Source organism: Abramis brama (genome assembly GCF_963993115.1).
Source record: "Abramis brama genome assembly, chromosome: 25".
Lineage (NCBI taxonomy): Eukaryota > Metazoa > Chordata > Actinopteri > Cypriniformes > Leuciscidae > Abramis > Abramis brama.
In genome coordinates, this window is record NC_139987.1 from 8,545,577 (window position 1) to 8,565,156 (window position 19,580).

Sequence of the window (19,580 nt, forward strand, 5' to 3'; positions counted from 1 at the left end):
AAGCCAAAACAATTTTTTTTTAAATGAACTGGAAAATATTCACTGAGCGTTTATTTCACACTGAAGTGCTGAGTGCTCTGCGTTTTTTAAAGAATGTTAAACTTTGGGTAAAACGCAGTGCTCATCACTGGCACTTTTTACCCAGCCGTGCATTCACAGTGGAGGAGGGGACAAATACAACACCGACCAACTGCCCACATCCTGCTTGTACAATGGCAACATGACAACCACAGGCATAAGAACAGAACAAAATAATTTAAAACAAGAGTCACTGCAAACTTTACATTGTATTGATATTTTTATATAGAATCGAAACGGAAACAAACTATCAGTGAAATGAGATCCTAATAACACTTCTGCGGATATTCCATATCTTAGCAAGCAGAGTGTCTAAACTGGAAAAAAAAAATGCTCTCAAGTGCCCACAGCTAGGCGTATTCAGCAGAGCACCTAGCATTTTAAGCTGGCTAAAAATGCTTTGGAGGACACAAGTCCTTTCTTTGTGGGCTGTGCAGATTCTTCTTCTAGCCTTCTGCCTCCCCAGCACCACCTGCCTAAATCTGCTACAGGGGGTCTCCCTCTCTCTAGCAGCAGCAGTAGCATGTGTCCCTTACTTTTATGTTCTAAGCATTTAGCAGAAGTAAGTTGTACTTGCTCTGCAGCAGAGTAGCAGATCTAGTCCGCCATGACCAAACCAACCCGCACCCCCCACCCAGAAGGCGGATTTCAACCGAGGGGATCCTGACACCCTATTTCATTTTAGCTACCTGCTATTAGGTTAGGATTAGGGTTAAGGCTTTTCTTTGACAGGAATTTTGTACAAAAAAAAGAAAAAATGTTGCATAATTGGAAAAAGAAAATCACACTCATGGGGAATATTATTAATATATGGCTTTTTTGGTCACGTGGGGCAGGAAGTGACAATGGGCTGAGATATCTTGTAGTGTGAGTAATCCTCCATGACATTGTAATGTAATCTTAAAAAATAGTGCACACAAATCTGATTATTTAAAAAAAAAAAAAAAAACTGTTGTAAACACAGATAAACATTTGTCCGTAACGCCTAGCTGGCTGACAGACTGTGAGGGGCTGTGACTGCGCCTGAGTGTACTCATATTCCTGCAGAGTGAGGCCCTCGAATGGCCAATTGGGCTCTCTGATATCAGGTCACACCATTAGCCAAGCATCCCTGCGGATCTTAAGGTGTCCATTAAGCAATCGGGCAGCCCGGGGGATGGGGTGGAAGTGCTTTGCTAAAGCTCTGGGTGTTTCCAAGTACAGCCTTCTCCAGAGCCAATTGTGGGAGTGATGGAAGGAGAAGAGAGAGAGAGAAAGAAAGAGAAAAGGAGGCAGGGAGCCAGCGGGAGGGGTACCCCCGCCGAGACACACGGCGCAGCGTGACGCCTGGCCTCTCCCTGCGCACTCCAGACACAAGCCTTCATTAGGCTTAAATATTAATAAGGAGGTTCAACAGTGTATTAATGCTTTGTTTCCTGTAAATAAGAACTGTTGAATTGAGACGTCTCGCTCCAGAAAATCCATTTCGTAGAAGCTGAGTGAAAATGACTCTTGTCTAGTCCTCTAATAGCCCCATCAGCAATGAGGGAGAGAGCTGTAAAGTACATTTACACTATACCTGCTCGTAATTGCCACACTTTGCGTCTCAAATTTGTCTCTGTTCTCTTTATCCCGCCCTGCTCCCATTTCCTTTGTTGAAGATTAGAACATTATACAAAGTTTAGTTGTATTTGAACGTAGAAGCACCCCTAGTTATCAGTTCTTTTTTAAAATTATTATCAGAAATACAATCCAGGGCTCACTGGAAAAAACATGGCTGTGGCTACATCTCTGCAAAATCATACAAATGATGCTAAAATCATGTTTAGTTTTATCCGAAACAGATGAACGTGAAACGCTTTGTTACGTTGGTTGTAGTACATATCGTGGCAGTTCAGAAATAAAATGTCCGGTGAGTGGCACTAAAAGGTCAATGCTCTTTTGCATTTGAAGATAACACCTACTAAACCCTACCATAAACATAACCAATAGTGTTAAGCAAAGCAAATGTAAAGAGATGAAATCGCATTTGCTGAAGCAACCATGCTATCTTAGCTTTCCTCTAAGACTTGTGTTTCATAGGACCTGTTGTCAACGCTCCACATCGCTATGCTGTACCAGATGAGATAGCAAGCCGCTACGTCATAAAAGCTGCACATATATGTGATGCAAATGCCAAAATGTATAAGTCTACAAATTATGCACTATGATAAAAGTGTTTTGAGGCCATGACATAACAGTATTGCGCAAGGAACCGAATGAAAATAAGTATTTCTTAAGGCCAATTCACACCGCACAGACAAACGATGACAAACGGCAACAAACGCGATTGTTGGGTTTTGTTGGATCGGTGTGTTACCCCTGTCAGCATCTGTTGGCGTTGGTCAGGATTTGTTTTCACCCGACTGAATATGTTCAATCAGTGTTTGTTGGGGCAGTTTTTTTATTTATTGATGTTTGTCTGTGCCGTGTGAATTGACCTTTAATAGATAATCTGCCTCTGTAATCATTATTTTTGTTAAAAGGAATAAAAGTTGTTGGTGTTTAAAGCCACTAGTGTTTGTTTCTGATATGTGTATGGGTACGTTTTTAGAGTGTTGCAAAAATGTAGGTAGAGGTGCGTTTTTCCAATGAGCCTATGTTATGTTGAAGAATTGATAGCATTTTCATAAAAATGTATGAAAGTAGGAAACATGGAGCTCACTCTGAAGCTTTTTTTTTTTTTTTTTAACTCAGTATCAAAACTGTTTTCACAGTCGAGTCGATTCAGCTAATGTGGCTAACATGGTTAGCTTCAAAGCTTCATTTAATGCATGGAGGCTAAGCTGCCTGTGTAGCTATGAATCTTTTCACTGACATCCTTGTTTATCAGTAATTGAAAGGCATGAGTCAGTGTGTCTGAGGCATCCTTCAACATTACTGGCAATGGCTGCATTATAATGTATCAGAATTCAAATTCAGAACTAGATTTGCCCTGTGTAATTTCGGGTTGCTGTCAGAATGCTAATTAAACTCACCAAGAAATCAAAATGTACAATTCTCATTTATATCAATTTATGGGATACTGCAGGATTTATTGTAAGTGATTTAACTGTACACATCATTGTGTATTCATCATTTTCTTAAATTCTCTGATGACATTGTTTACTGGTGTGAGGGCGAGACAACCTGTCACTTACATGAGATCGACCAATAGCAAACCACAACCATCCAATCAACTCCACATGGGCAAAATCAAAACATTTTTTGCCCTACATTTTTTTTTCTTGTTCGAGAAGCAGTTTCATACAGATATATGGCAAAATAGGGAAGAAACGATATGAAAACTAGATGAGCTAGTCAGTTTCAATTCAGACTATTCAACAATTGTGGCTCATCCTTAAAAAAAAATAAAAAATAAATAAATAATTGTTTCATTCAAGCAGCTGCTTTTTTTTTTGTATATTGCCATGCAGTTGCAAAGGTGTTATTTTTTGTAATTGTTAAAAAAAGGAAGTTGAAACGGTAGTCTTTCCTTTACAAGTCACACATTTTAGGGTATTTTTCATGTCTGTTGCACAAACAATGTGGGACGAGTTACACACTAAAGTTTAAAGGTTTGTTCAAATCGCTAGTTAACCCAAAATTCTGTCATCACTTAATAATCCTCATGTTGTTACAATCCTGTATGACTTTCTTTCTTCTGTGGAACACAAAAGAAGATATTTTGAAGAATGCTGGGAAACCAAACAATCCTTTGCTTTTCAGTGTATGGACAAAAAACACTGAGAAATCTTTCAAAATATCTTTTTGTGTTCAGTTGAAAAAAGAAAGTCATACTGATTTACAATAACATCAGAGCAAATAAATGATAACAGAATTCAAAAAATTCTGTCTGGTAAAAAAAAAAAATCAGACCAAAAAAAGATAAAGAAACTAATGTGCCTCAGTGGCTGGTGTCACACACATAAGGCGAGAGATGGTAGATGTCCTCCATCAATGAACTTAATCAAAGCCGATATATGGCCAAGCATCCCTCCCGTGACCCAGATCTTGAGTCTCTCTCCAACTCCTCCCAGCCAACTGGCACCGGAGCTGCATTGCTTTGACTGACTATTGCGCAATGCAGTTCCTCGCGCTGTCCTTCTCAGCACACGTTCTCCGCCGCTTGCACGAGCACACGTCTACCCTCTCTCCGGTTGCCGAGCACCATGTAAACCCCCCTCTCCCGGTCACAGCTCATTGTCAACAGCACAGGATTAGGAGCGTTTGACTGCTCTGTTGCTTGGCAATGGTTGCCATGGAAACCTTTTTTAAGGGAGGGTTGGGTCAAAAAAGGAATGTAGAAAGAAATATTGAAAGGGGGAAAAGAAGATGAAATGTGCCGTGCCACAAAATTGACAACTGTTGCTTGAAGTCCCCAGCAGAATTAGATGATTGTGAATCGCAATTGAAAAGTTACATCTGCGGCATTGAATTACTGGGAAGCTTTTGTAACAGATGTGCAGGAATACGCGTGGGGGACTGTGGGGACATTACAGCAGAAAGGATTTTTTTTAATAAAAGATAATTCAATTGTAAAATTGCTTTCATTAGGTAAAAATGGCTTGAAAAGTACTCTTGCCAGTATTTCTTGGTCAATTATGGTCTGCAAAGCTTTAGTCAGCTTTGCGAGCTTTAGCACGCTAGAGACGCCAGGCATTACAGGATGGTGCAAATCATTAGGTGGGATTTTAAGTGGTAACTGAAATTTAGCAGAAGTCTGGTCAACGACAATCTATAAAATATCACTCCACTAAAAGGGATAATTCTTTCATTAATTACTCGCCCTCATGTCGTTCCAAATCCGTAAGACTTTCGTTCATCTTCAGAACACAAATGAAGATCTTTTTAATGAAATCTGAGGTCTTTCAGCTACGTAACTACTACTTTGACGCTTCAAAAAGTTCATAAAACGAATCCATATGAATTGAGCGGTTTAGTCCAAATTTTCTAAAGAGACACAATTGCTTTATATGATGAACAGATTTAATTTAGGCTTTTATTCACATAAAAACATTAATCAGTGAACATAAACAAAAGCTCAACCGAACCTGCTTGACACGCGAGAATGAACCTCATTGGTTCTTGCTGAAGTTCAAACATGCTGCGTAACACGAGAATGAACCTCATTGGTTCTTGCTGAAGTTCAAACATGCTGCGTAACACGAGAATGAACCTCATTGGTTCTCGCACATCAAGCGCACACACTTCTGTTTACCACAACTGATGTGTGAGTTGATGAATGTTTAAATGTGAATAAAAGCCTAAATTCATTCTGTTCACAATATAAAGTGATCGTGTCTCTTCAAAAAATGTTGACTAAACTGCTCAATTCATATGGATTAGTTTTACTATCTCTTTATGAACTTTTTGAAGCGTCAAAGTGTTAGTTGCGTAGCTGTCAATGGCGGGACAGAAATCTCAGATTTCATTAAAATGTCTTCCTTTGTGTTCCGAAGACAAACGAAAGTCTTACAGGTATGGAATGACATGAGGGTGAGAAAATGATGACCGCATTTTCATTTTGGGGTGAATTATCCCTTTAAGCCTGAATGAAACAGCTTTTTGCAAAGCTCATGACAGCTGGAAATGAAACTTTCAAGAGTGAGGATACATAGATAATTTATTATGTGGGGAAGGTACTGAGTGTTTGCAGTGCTATGGAAAACTTGCCTTGAAACATCTTACAAACATGTTTCATGCGGCCAGGGGCATCATGTAGCTATTTTTTAATTATTTATTTTTTGAAGGGGCAGCAGTGTTGGCTCACATCGTGCCCGTGGCAAGATAAGACATGACCCAAGACAATACTTTTATAGTAGTTTTATACTTTACTAGAATATAATAAGATAGTATAAGACCTGGGTTCAAACTTATATAAATACAGTATATACAGTATATATTACATTTTTAAATATAAAAAAAAAAGACTATTCAACAACTGTGACTTTTTTTTCCATTCAAAATCCACTTGGCTCAAAAATGACACTTGAGCATGACACTTCTGCCTGTTGCCGTATTTTCATTCTGGTTTAATATGCTGCGTTAACCAGACGTTTCAGAGTCCCGTTTTCCTGTATAATGATTGCATTCAACAGTCCTATATACAGTACAGTAGTGTCTGTCTAGACACATTACTGTAGTGCAAAAGCTTTTAGTGTCACTAGCCCAACCCTGCCATCTTAGTCAACATTGTCTATTTAACACACAAGTCACCAAGATTTTCTCCTATTATCAACATTCAGAGCATCATCGCTCTACTTATAATGCTCGTGTTTCTCCCTATGGCTGACAACCCATTCAGACAGACTTTCTTAAGACCATGGAGCATTGCTTAAAACCCTTCGCTGCCACTCCGACTCAATCATTCGGTGACTGCGCTGATCCCACTCGCCTTATCCGACGCATGCCAGCGACTGAATTCGCAGGGCGAGGGGTGTCATTTTAGAAATTCTGCTCTGTACTGGCAGAACCAGAGGAGATTGGCAGCACTCAAGCTGCAGCACATGTGGGCCAGTTCAGAGATGAGTGCTTATTGAGTAATCTCATTCAGAGGCTCACCCCAGACCCTGGAGCTCAAACACACACTCCTCTAGCTGTTAGCGTATGTTTACGAAAGTTGTGAGGGCCTGTGTAGCCCAGATTTTCCATGAGCCTTTCCTAGATGGTCAAGGAGAACAAAAAACTTAGCATAGCAACAACATCTGTCTTATGAGCAGGGGAAAAAATATATCATATTTATTCACTGTCTCTCTTAAAATCAACATTAAATGACATTAGCCAGCTATTTTACTTCCGTAATATAACGTTTCTGAAACAGGATATTCAGTATATTCAAACCCTAAAGCTAATCGATGGATCATTCAGAATACTGTAAAACCAGGAACTTGTGTTATGAAAGAACAATACATTTTGATATCATGTTGACTTTAAAGCCAAAGAAAACATTTGGTATTTGATCCAAATCTAGCAGGAAAATGAGCAACACACCTTGTAAACAGGTGCGGCTAGAGCTAATAAATTATATTTGAAGATGACCTCAGGCTACCTCTAACTGCTGTGATGGTTTTCAACTAGATAAAATGGCAAATCTGAAAAAGCTACTGGAGGAGGTCCGCCCTTCCCCCTTCAACATATTCCTTTTTGCCACTCCCCTAGCAAGTCACTAAATCCTTGCTTCACTTTCCTCACTTCCTCTTTGATTTGTTACTTCCTTTTTGTTTCAAACTTTCCAGCAGAAGACACACAAAACTTCTCTGACCCCCATCACATCAGTGATTTTCCCCAGTGCTAAATCTGATAATTCTCGCGGGTACACCCTGACACCTTGCACTGTGAACTCAATTATCACTTTTGTACATCCCCCCCTCCCCTCCCCACAAGTCTCGCAGAACACTTTTATTTTTAACTCCCCAACGCTAATTGATATTCCAGGCTAATGCACTACTTGGAAGTTCTTGTTGTGAGTCGAGGGAAAAGGTTTAATGTAGCGCACATAGGTAGCCTTAGCCTATGCAGTTTTGGACTCACTGATAAGCAATTAGCTTCAGCACATGGAGAGAAAATATATGCAGTTAGGCGACTGTTTATAAAAGGTAATTCCAAATCTTAATCACTGATCTATATAAATGACTGGATTGCTCGTTGCGTTCTAAACTGCCATCAGGCGGTGAAGCCTCCAGAAGTGTTCGAGCGGCCATCTTACGATTCCCTAACGACAGAGGGCATCATTGACTTGCAGCCAAAACATTGATCTAAAATCACCCGATTTGCAGCGTATCAGTCGCACATGATTAGTTTTAAAGATGTAGGCTATGTACAGTAATTGATACTTTGAACGTTATCTGTAATGTTTATGGTCTTTTCAGGCAGGATAAGCAATATATATAAATCGTTAAGATTGGTGTGTCTACTCCACACTGCCGTCAAGTATAGATTTATTTATGCACGCATTTATGCAGGAAATATTAAGCATGAAGGGAAATTTCCGACTTTAAACCAATAACCATTTAAAAGTTTAGGCCATTTGCGTTGTAAGAATGTACAGGGAGACTTCAGATATAAAAACGCTGACTCGTTACTGTATGTTGTCTCATTAAAATCAGATGATTTCCTATTAATTCAATAGAATGTGATGAAACACTAGGGAATACCAATATGACGGCGTGGTGGCTTCACATTTTATGATGTCATCATGAGTAATCCAGTCATTTATATAGATTAGTGGTCTTAACACATAATGTCCTTTAAGTAACATCAGAGGCAAATACAATCAGGTTTACTCTGTAAATATAATTTGTAATTAATTCATGGGGAGCCTGCTGAAAAAAACCTTGCTTAGAAAAGCCTAAGCTAATTTCCGTGGTCTCCCAGTCTAGGATGCATTTCCCAAATACATTGTTAGCCAACTAATTATGGTCGCAAGTTCAGTAATTACCAAAATAGTTCAACGATTAAGTGTTTCCAAAAATCAACGAACATTTGCAAACTGCATCGCAAAGTTGTTTACAGCTCACAACCTGCAGTTAGAAGCATAGTTTCTTGTTAGTATGGTTGGAAAGATGGATGAGTGAAAAAGTTACTATGGTTTTGGGAAACAGTTATGACTAGCTAGTTAATTCTCCAACTATGCATCATACTATGGTAGTTAGGCAGGGAGTTATGTCACTGAACAGGAAACGCACCACTGGTTAAGCTGGTGTTTAGTTGGGAGGCCAGATGATCTCCCAGTCTGACCCTCTGATAAGGGCCCAAAACCCCTCTAAGACCAGCCAACAAACCAGCTTCAACAGGCTGGGAGAGCTGCTGAGGCCGACAATACAGCTTAGACTGGTTAAGATGGTAAACCACCTAGCATTGGCAAGGCTGGTCGCCCAGCATTGTCTTTCTGATGAAGCTAGATGACCAAAGTAGTCTTAATAATAATAAAAATAATTTGTTACATTTATATAGTGCTTTTCTGGGTACTCAAAGCGCTTCACATATGGAAGGGAGAATCTCCTCAATCACCACCAATGTGCAGCATCACCTGAATGATGCGACGGCAGCCATATTGCGCCAGAACGCCCACCACACACCAGCTTATTGGTGGAGATAAGACAGAGAGATGAAGCCAATCAGTTTATATTGGGATGATTAGGGGGCCATGATGGACAGATGTCAATGGGCAGATTTGTCCAGAATGCAGGGGTTAAACCCCTACTCTTTTTTCTGAAGGACATCCTGGGATTTTTAATGACCACAGAGAGTCAGGACCTCGGTTTAACGTATCATCTGAAGGACGGTGCTCTTTTGACAGTATAGTGTCCCCATCAGTCTTGATGGTTAAGCTAGTTTAGTCCCCAACTGGTAAGGATATCAGTGTTTAAAACACAACAAGCTATTCTGGCCTTAAGCAGGATACTGTTAGTTCTCTAAATAGCTTCTATGTAACTGAAAGTTTCTGTACTACAGGAAATGTGGAAGTGAGATGATAAAAAGCACTTGTCTGTTAGTGCCACGGACAGGATGAATGTATTGTAAAGATGTATGCAGCCCATTGCAGATAACATTGGTTTCATGTGTTCTTGCATTATCTCGCTGCACCAATGACCCGAATACAAAATTGGGCTCTCCTTACCGTCTGGTTGTCTTCATAAAGCTTGAGGTCATAGCCACTGAGCTCCACACAGAATATAATGGCAGTCACACCCTCAAAACAGTGGATCCACTTCTTCCTTTCTGAACGCTGGCCACCCACGTCCACCATTTTGAAGGTGAGCTCCTTGAAGGTGAATTTGTTCTCAACAATGCCAGTGGTCATGTCACGAGAGCGCAGAATGTCCTCTACGGTTGGGATGTACTCTGGCGCAGAAATGCGGTCCAGGTCGTTTAGATAATAGGCTGTATTGTCCTCTAGATGGTACTCATTAGAGCGGCAGAAACACTCCTGGACCCCTGGATCGGCCCACAAGCGCTTCATCACCCCCAGGAGCTCTGGTGTGATCTCGCCCTTGCTCTCAGCAGGCCCGGTGAGGGCAAAGAGTTGCACTGCGTCGTAAGCTCGATCGGGGTTGTGGAAGTCGATCTTCAAGGTGGCGAGGGCACGGATGATGCGGGTGAGTGAGTCGATGGCGTTGTAGAGGATGAGGGGCTTGTATTCCTTGCATGCCTCCAGGTTGAAGCCTCCACTGTGGATGATCTTCATCTGCTTCACAATGGTGCTCTTGCCAGAGTTGCTAGTGCCGAGCAGCAGAAGTTTGATCTCACGCCGCTGCCGCTGGCTTTCTGAGCGGAGATGTCGATCTATACGCCGTGAGCGCCGGGCGGCCTCCTTCTCCTCCGAACTCTGCCGGCACCCCATGGTTGACTGCACCTGGACTTGAGCTGGTAATCCCAGGGAGTGAGAGAGATAAAAAGTATGCAATGTAAACAATATATGTTGATATAGTTGAGCAGAGACTAGAGGAAGCTTTTTCTGGAAACCTGTGTCAGATTGGTGTTAGACAACTTGCATTGTTCAAGTCTACAGTTTATGATTTTTTTTCCAAGGGTTGATTTTTGGCGTACAATGCTACTATGACATGGTGGAAGACCCACTCAGGCCCTGGCATAAGGGCATTTGCCTTTGAGATCCCAAGGACTTAGGGTTCATATCAGGGGACTCTCTCCCCTGAGCACGGCGGGCTTTAAGTTGACTTGTCAATGTTCATCGAGAGAAAGTCGAAATCGTAAAATTCCTTCACTCTCCTCCCTCATGGCGTCCAGTGTGCTTCCCTGTGTTTCTGTGACTGATTCATCTGTAGACAACTCCTACCTCCTTTAATTTTCTTCAGACACTTTGCGACCAATGGAATGTCAAACCTTTGTTCTTGTGGACTGTTTTAGGCGACTGTGTACTAGATCGTCCTGCTTACATAAGCCAGTGAGGAAGCTAAAGGCCCACGTTCCTGCAGGTAAAAAAAAAGAGAGACATTAGTAATCATAAAACAGAAAGGAGGGCAAGTAAATAGGAGAATTCTAAGAAGAAAGTTTCCATCAGAGAGAGATTAAACCTTCCTAAACCTTCTTGACTGGACGATGCTCTCACAAAAGTAAACATTAATCAGTTAACAGTTCTTCACTTTCTTAACTTAATGTCTAACAACATGATACATGCATTTACAACCATGTTTTACCTTCATAAATGTGACATTTCTGAGTAAATCAGAATATACTATGAGAAAAAATACTTTTTTTTGTCCAAAAGGAATTGACTGGATTGTAGTGGGCATTGCATTCCTGAATGAAACACTGCTGGCACCCACTTTTGAGGAGACTTTTTGACCAGGGCACGCAAGCTGAAGGTAAAGTTCGCCAACAAGAGCTCCTAAATGCATCCCAATGATTACACTTCTATCGTTATTTGTTATTATTGCTGTAACTTGAATTACATTAATGTTAACTGGAATAAAATTTGTTTTACCTACAGCAGTGCCCTAAAATAAAGTCTACTGTAAAAATAGGTTACTGTGGCTACATGGCCTTGATTATGTGAGACGAAAAATCTAAGTTGTTTCATACAAAGACAAACTGTTTCAGTAACCTTATTGTGAAAGTAATAGGGTCCATTTTGATTTATTTTTGACTTTGACTTGTTGAAAATTTTACTTGTTGACTTGCTTTTCAACAAACAAATATACTAGAAATACACATGCAGAATAAACAAATGTACATGTGCACAAAAATCACACCAATTGCTTTCAAATTGCTGAGTACACTCAAGCAAAAGATGAACAGACATGATAATTATCACAGTCAGCCTCTGTTCGCACTACAATATACATTTGCTACACACTTCTGCTTTCTCATATACACTCACACACACCTCAGATCTTGGTATTATCTAAAATCTAACCTTCTCCATGGTAAACCTGTCCCATCACGCACTCCTTTGTCATCTGCATCTCTCTGCGACCATAGATTCAGGTCTGCCAAGGAGGTGATCCAACACACAAGGCCCACAAACACATTTGTTCTCAAACAGAAACATCCACACATACGCACACAAGCAGAGGCAAGCAGGGTGTGAAACGGAAACAGATGTGAGATGAATGTCCTTCCCTGAAGCAAAAGGTACCGCCCATTTTACTCTCCCTTTCCCAAGCCTCAACCACTGAGCTAACTGATAGCAGGTGGACTGCTTATTTACTGTCATGGTGGAAAATAACTGGCTCAGACCAACAGGTGCTTTACTCCAACTCATTCCAATGTACTAAATGTAATAAACTCCTTTAGGAAAGGGTTTATAATTGTATAGCAGGGCTCAACAATAAGAGTATTTTCGGCTGGCCCAGTTGGGTCAGTATTTTTACCTACACATTTTTACATTCACTGGCCCCAGCATTTAAAAAAAATTATATACTTTTTTTATTTTTTTTATTTCATTTAACACAGATAAAAAATAAAAACAAATCTATTAATTATATTATGTTTAGCAACCCCATTAAAGGCATAGTTACCATAAAAATGAAAATGAAGTCATCATTTACTCGCCCTGGTGTTTTAATGCCGTTCTTTCCTTTTCGGGCCACAAAAGGAGAATTTTTTTTAAATCTCCCGCTCATACTTGTCCGTATAATGGGAGTGAATAGTGACCAGATAGAATTAAGCTTTTAAAAAATATGCATAAGGATCACAGAATGATCCTATGTGACACGCGTCATATATTTTAAGTGTTCTGGGGTATACAACAGGGTTTGATGGAAAAACAAACCGAAATTTAATGTATTAATTAACGAAAATCCTGACCTTTGCTGTTGGTCTTCTATGCATGTCTGCGCGTACACTCTATTAGCGCGGTAATAGAACAGACACTATTGCAAGTTATGAGAAAAAGAAGTATCTGTACTTCTTCACTGAGATAAATATCTCCGGACCGAAACTCCAGTTGTCTGATGACAGTCAGAATGACAGTTGACAGATGTGAACATGATAACGACTTGTTGCGATGAGCACAACAGATATATTCACCTCAGAGAAGAAGGTACATGTGTTGTATTTCATGTCGCGTTTTTATTCATCTTGATTTCTCACAACTTTTCTTCGCCGCTAATAGAGTGTCATGAACCCACAGTCGGGCACAGAAGACCAACATGCAGCCAAGGTCAGGATTTTTATTAAATAATACATAAAATTTAATTTTGTTTTTTATTAAACCTTATCGAATATGCCCAGAACACTTGGAATATGCAGCATGTCTTGCATGGGATCATTCTGTGATACTTTGGCTTCTTTTTTAAAGCTTGATGCTGGTCTCTATTTACTGCCATTGTATGGACGAGCGCGAACGGGACATTTTTTTTTTTTTTATTCTCATTTTGTGGTCCAAAAAAGAAAGAAGAGCATATATGGCATTAGAACAACACCATTGGGAGTAAATGATAACATCATTATCTTCTTTTTTTTAAAGGCACACTGTGAAACTTTTCAACCTTCATAATATATTTCCAAGACCCTTGTGATGGTACATCGACTTACAATAGGTTGAATGACACGTCTGCCATAGCCTGACGGGGTCTGTATCACTTTTACTGGCACTATGTAACTTCGGGGTTCGGGTAGTAACCAGAGCACAAAAAGAACTACAAAATTCGACTGCTTTACGGCATACGTCACTTCCCCCACCACTTCGTCAAATTTGGACGTGAGAGGCCAACCAGCGTTTGTTTTCGGCTTTCGTGCGTATGTTTTTGTCATGGGGGCTGTTTACACCTGGCCACTTCATGCGTTTTCTCAGATAGGATAGCTATCCGATCGTGAAAAGACCAGGTGTAAATGCCCTCCGAAACGCATTCAAGACGGATTTGAATCCGATCGCTCAAACCACTTCAGGAGGAGGTCTGGGCCGCATTCCAGACGAAACTGGACAAGTGTAAATGCATCTGGTTGTTGAAACCACATATGTAAATTGTACTCCTCTCAAAAATGCTAAAAATAAAAACGTGTGAGAGCGTGTTATAGGCTATATGTTATAGCCAGATATGACGACGCTACTGGAACACGCATCACCGCAGATGAGCAACTGAGCATAGTCATCAAGAGAACGTGCAAACTATCGCAAATCAAAGTGAAAGTAAGTCGCAGACGCTTAACACACAATCATCATCATTAAAAGTAAAGAAATGAAGTGATCTTACCAGGGCTGTTACTGCTCTCTCTTATTGCGGTCTTTGATTTTGAAATTTTAGCTGATGATCAATAAAATGCAGTTCATATCTGTTGCTTTCGGTGACGTGCACTCCATTAAATCTGCATATAGCGCGGGAATTGAAGATCGGATTTAAATCCGTTTCACAAAAACACATTTATGTGACCAGGTGTAAATGGAATTGTTTTGATAAATCAGAGATAGCTATCCGATCTGAGAAAACGCATGAAGTGGCCAGTAAATAAATCTCTTATTTGTAAACTTGTTTGCATTCTATGTTGTATGTTGTTGCGCTTGCTTGTAGTATGTCATTTTTTTACATGCTGTTCATTCATCCATTGCTGATAATTAGACCAGTCCAATAATTTCCACATATGTCTAGCTAGCTTTCGATTATCAGAGCTGTTAACAGACTTGCTAAAAAAACACTCGTTTCTCTTACGTGTTTTTTTGCGTTATGTTTTATTGCCTAGCTTGCCTCACAAACTAGTTTGCCAGCTGAACTCAGTTGTTGTGAGGTGTATTTATCACGTAGTCCTGAGGGATATCAGACGACGCTGTTGACGTTGATTCTTGCGATTATCATGAGAACAGTTTTTAATATCTCACATAATTATCAGGACATAAATAAGCCTAACGTAGAGGTTGTAAATAGTGTAAACAAGTACAATTTGCAAACTATTATGATAAATTGCAATAATCATGTCTTCGGAGTCTATCTGTGCCTATTCCATGCCCTATGCAGGTACCGGTGTACAGGGTGGGAGGTGGGGGGGTGGAGGGGTATTTACGACAGTGCAAGTATTCCATAGAGACTCTAGGGGTCGCTGTTTGACAAAAACACAATTCCTTCACAGTGTGCCTTTAAATGGATAAAACGTAGAAATGTAATTAATGGTGATTCTTCAAATGCTGTAAAAATAATAAATTATAAAAATAATAATACATCAAGTTTATTTTTAAAGATGCTACATTTTAAAATTCAATCCGGTTTAGTCAAACACTCACAGTTAACCATACCAAAATCCTTACCAGTCTTTTTTTTCACTTCCTTACATAACACCTCGTTCTTCTGTCTGACACCATTTCAAAGTATCATGCCATCCATTATTAAAAGCATCCCAGCAAACAATATATGGATAAAAGGACTCTTAATATGATGTGACCACTAAAACAATTCATAATGAAATATGTGCTTTCAAGGGGAGTAGATGAGCTCTAAAGGTGATCTGCTAAAACAGAAGTGCCTGAGGGACAGCATAATAAATGGATGCTCTTTGTGACAGGCCGTGTGCTATTGGCGGTGTAACAAATGTGAAATCACGCCATGGCCTAGTTTCGGCTGAGAGATTACATTTCCTAGACTGATCGCACAGAGAGAGAATACATCTCCAAGATCTGTCACAGACAGAATCCTGCTCTTAGAAAGATTATTGCACAAATATGTGTGGCAAGATTTGACACAGCAAGCAAAGACACAGCAAAATACAACGCACACAAAGGAAGATATATGGAGGGACAGGATGATTCAAAAGATGTTTCAAAAATCACGTCAAACTAGTTCAAGTTCAGCTAGTTGTTCTGAGTTTACACTCCGAATACAGTACACTTTTTTTTTTGTCTGGTGACATTTTTTTAAGCATTAGAGACACCAACCCCTAACTTTTTTTATTGGGAGAACTATTATAATTATTTTAAATGTTCGTTTAACACAGAATAAGTAACAAGTTTATAAAACATCAAATATTTGCCCTTAAAGAGTCATTTTGGCCCGTCCGATCCCGGAGGACTTGAGGCCTTCCAACAGACTCATGACAAATCATAACTATTTTATGTTTTCACAAATTCATAAGAATTCATACCATCTCATTCATGTTTTTGTATGATCTGCTTATGCCCAATTTTTTCAACATTTTCATACTAAAATAGTTATGCTTTCTAATGAAATCCAGTTAGTATGTATATCCAGTGACTGCATGTAATAACTGACATTCATTTAATATAAAAAAAAGTTTTAACTGTAACCTATTTTGTCTTACCAAAAACAAAAAAATTTTTTAGATGTGTCCGACTTCTTGTTACCACATGATTTACAAAATATGTAACATTCCCTAACATTGTAAAACCCAAGAAGGGACATTACGTGGAAGTGACATCACTTCCTACAACATGATTTTTTTTTTATTTTTATGAGAGACAGTTTATCGGGGGTAAAAACTAGCTAGCCCTTATTAGGGCTTTTCACACTTGAAATAGTGTACCCTGCATCATTCTCAACCCCGGGTAAATGGCATCCTTGGTTATTTTGCTTCACGTTTCACAATGATAATAATTTATCTGGGGTTAACAGTTAATCCTGGGATTTCATAAAATGTCATTTCACACTACATTCCTAAACACAGGGTTAACATCCTTATTTGCATATTTGTGGTGTCAGTGTTACTGATTGGACGAACACCGCACGCAAGATGTTTACATAAAGGCTTTAGCATTGCGCATCCATGTATTATAGATAGCCGACTTTACTATAAAGTTTATACTGAATGGACATTTCAAACTATAATGGTATGAATGAAAGGTCTCTTCTTCACTCCAATTGTTACGTTTTCTGTCAGCATTTTTTCTCTGAAGTTGCTTTTTATATACAATGCGCAGTGTTTCCGTGACTGTCTTAAGCAAGTGAATATGAGGCACGTGATTGGTTGTTGATTGCTAAGCATCTAGATGTAACATTCTAACACCCCATCATTTCATACTGTACAAGTTTGGCACCGCATTACAGGGTTAACAGCACGAAAACAGCGCTTTTCAGTGCAAAAAAGTTTCATAGCCCCTGGATTAAAAGCGATTCTCATTCATTTCTATGGTATCCGCAAACAGTGATTGACTGTCACACAGCTTTGAAAGAACTTCAGTGACGTCAAGGCTGTAATGTGATTTATTAAGACAAGACGTGATCCAAGTTGACATTACGCTTTCTCCAATGGTAGAGCCGTGGACCCTGCTATCTCCCATTAATAAAACCATCTCTGGCCAAGGTCATGGGTTTGATTCCCAGGGGATGAATTGAAGAAATGTATAGCTTGAATGTAAAATGAATAGAAAATAAAACAGCTCATGCAGTATTTAAAGATATTTGAAAAAGGGCCTTATTTTGTACCCTGTTTGTGGAAAGTGCCATAAATATTCAAAGTATGCTTGATCTCATTTTTGCATTTCTTCCAATTCAGCATTACATCAGTCAAACGGTGACGCTTTTAGAGCTAATACCATTTTAGATAATTACTTGAGGCAATTAGAGTATATTTATGATAGTTGATTATTCTGCTAAATGTAATGGCTGTTTGAGACGAAGGATGACAGCTGGAATGGTTGAGAAATAGAATGTGCCTGACCAAGTCTTGTTTCACCACTTCCGCTTTCGTAACAAGAGCCTGCTTGGATGTCTAAAATAACACTATCGCTTGACGTAAGTATCAGTCAAACAGTAACCTAGAAACCAAAACATTATGCTTGCGATGCTTGGTTCTGTGTATCAGAAATGCATTGGCAATGTGTATCAAAAATGTGTCCTAAGGCTGTGACCGAATGTGTGAGTGAATGGAGAATGACAGAGGTCTCACGGTTAAGTCAGACTCATGTTTTCTCATGAGCACTGAGGTAATCTGACCCCACCGGCTCCCTTTCGCCTCCAGAGATTAGCTGCTGTCAGCCCCACATATTTCCTGATATTAATGCACTCATAATTATATAGATTATTCAAAAAGCTGCACATAGGAGGAAAGCTCAGTGTCATACTATTGTGAAATAATGAGTTTTGCAGTTTTATGATATGAACGAGAAAATTAACAAAACTAGTTTGAAACCCATTTTCCTTTATAATCTTACACTCTTATAGGGGTGTGCGATAATGACAAAAATGATATCTCGATATTTTCTGGCATTTTGTTAATGATAGTTTGACAATGTTTATTTAGTGTGTTATTGTGCTGGTACCTTGGCAAATTTAGGACAGCAGACTCTTAAAACTTCATATTGTGTGCAGTAGTTTGTTAGCAGAAGTGACAGAAATGAACTTTTCCAATAATTTTAAATAGATTTTTACCTTTATGGTAATTTTTTTCTAACCTAATTGAATGTGTGTCATCTTGTATATCTAATTCTTATATTTAATCAATAACTTCAATTAATAATGATAATAAGACACTACCGGGCTGTTACCAATAAAATGAACTCAGTATCAACAAATGTGCCTTTGCAATGCAGAGGTGGTGGCACAGAAGAGGCAAGTCACTGTTAATGAGTGAGTCACTGAGACATTCATTCAATTGAATTGTTCAGACAGCTGATTCATTCTGGAACGAAGCATTTGACTGTGTTTGGAACATGAAGCAACTGTGGAAACAATCAAGGACAAACCATGGTGAAAAACTACAAAACTACAACTATGGCACATGAGACAGGAAGTGAAATAAAAGTCCAAAGACAAACACAGAGATCATGACAGAGCCCCCCACATAAGGAGCGGATTACAGATGCTCCAAAAACAAACAAAAGTATAGGAGGGTGATGGAGTGGAGGTGGATGAGGGGGAGGGATCGAGGGCCAGGCCCATGGAGAAGAAGCAGGACTGGAGACCGAGGCAGATCAGGGAGCCAGGGCGGAGCGGATGGAGCAGAAAACCACCACGGTGGAGTAGGAGGAACTGGTGACCACCACGGCGGAGTTCATAGGCGTCCTCCGTGGCCGTGGTAAAGCAGACAGAAAGTTCAAAAATGGCAGTAGCAGGAAGCTTTAGCGGTCGACGTCGCCTCGGGAGGAGCTTTAGCATCGACGTCACCTCGGGAGGAGCTTTAGCGGACGACGTCGCCTCGGGAGGGGCTTTAGCGGTCGACGTCACCTCGGGAGGGGCTTTAGCGTCGCCTCGGGAGGAGCTTTAGTGGACGTCGTCGCCTCGGGAGGAGCTTTAGTGGACGTCGTCGCCTCGGGAGGAGCTTTAGTGGACGTCGTCGCCTCGGGAGGAGCTTTAGCGTCGACGTCACCTCGGGAGGGGCTTTAGCGTCGCCTCGGGAGGAGCTTTAGTGGACGTCGTCGCCTCGGGAGGAGCTTTAGCGGTCGACGTCACCTCGGGAGGAGCTTTAGCGTCGCCTCAGGAGGGGCTTTAGCGGGAGGAGCTTTAGTGGACGTCGTCGCCTCGGGAGGAGCTTTAGCGTCGCCTCAGGAGGGGCTTTAGCGGGAGGAGCTTTAGTGGACGTCGTCGGCTCGGGAGGAGCTTTAGCGTCGCCTCAGGAGGAGCTTTAGCGGGAGGAGCTTTAGTGGACGTCGTCGGCTCGGG

At 40.3% G+C, this 19,580-nt stretch overlaps 1 protein-coding gene across 2 annotated transcripts in view; it reads right to left on the reverse strand.

Moving 5' to 3' along the window:
- The window catches only part of gnaz (guanine nucleotide binding protein (G protein), alpha z polypeptide), a 43,045-nt gene that overhangs the window by 5,820 nt on the left and 17,645 nt on the right, over positions 1 to 19,580 (reverse strand). Inside the window, exons 1-2 of one of the 2 annotated variants that reach the window (XM_084104065.1) lie at positions 11,954 to 12,130; positions 9,698 to 11,006 (exon numbers count right to left, since the gene is read on the reverse strand). In XM_084104065.1, coding sequence (XP_083960191.1) covers positions 9,698 to 10,420 — 723 coding nt within the window. In that variant the 5' untranslated portion in view covers positions 10,421 to 11,006; positions 11,954 to 12,130. Of the gene's footprint in view, positions 1 to 9,697; positions 11,007 to 11,953; positions 12,131 to 19,580 lie in introns of those variants that run through there. The other variant, XM_084104064.1, reaches the window with a different exon arrangement.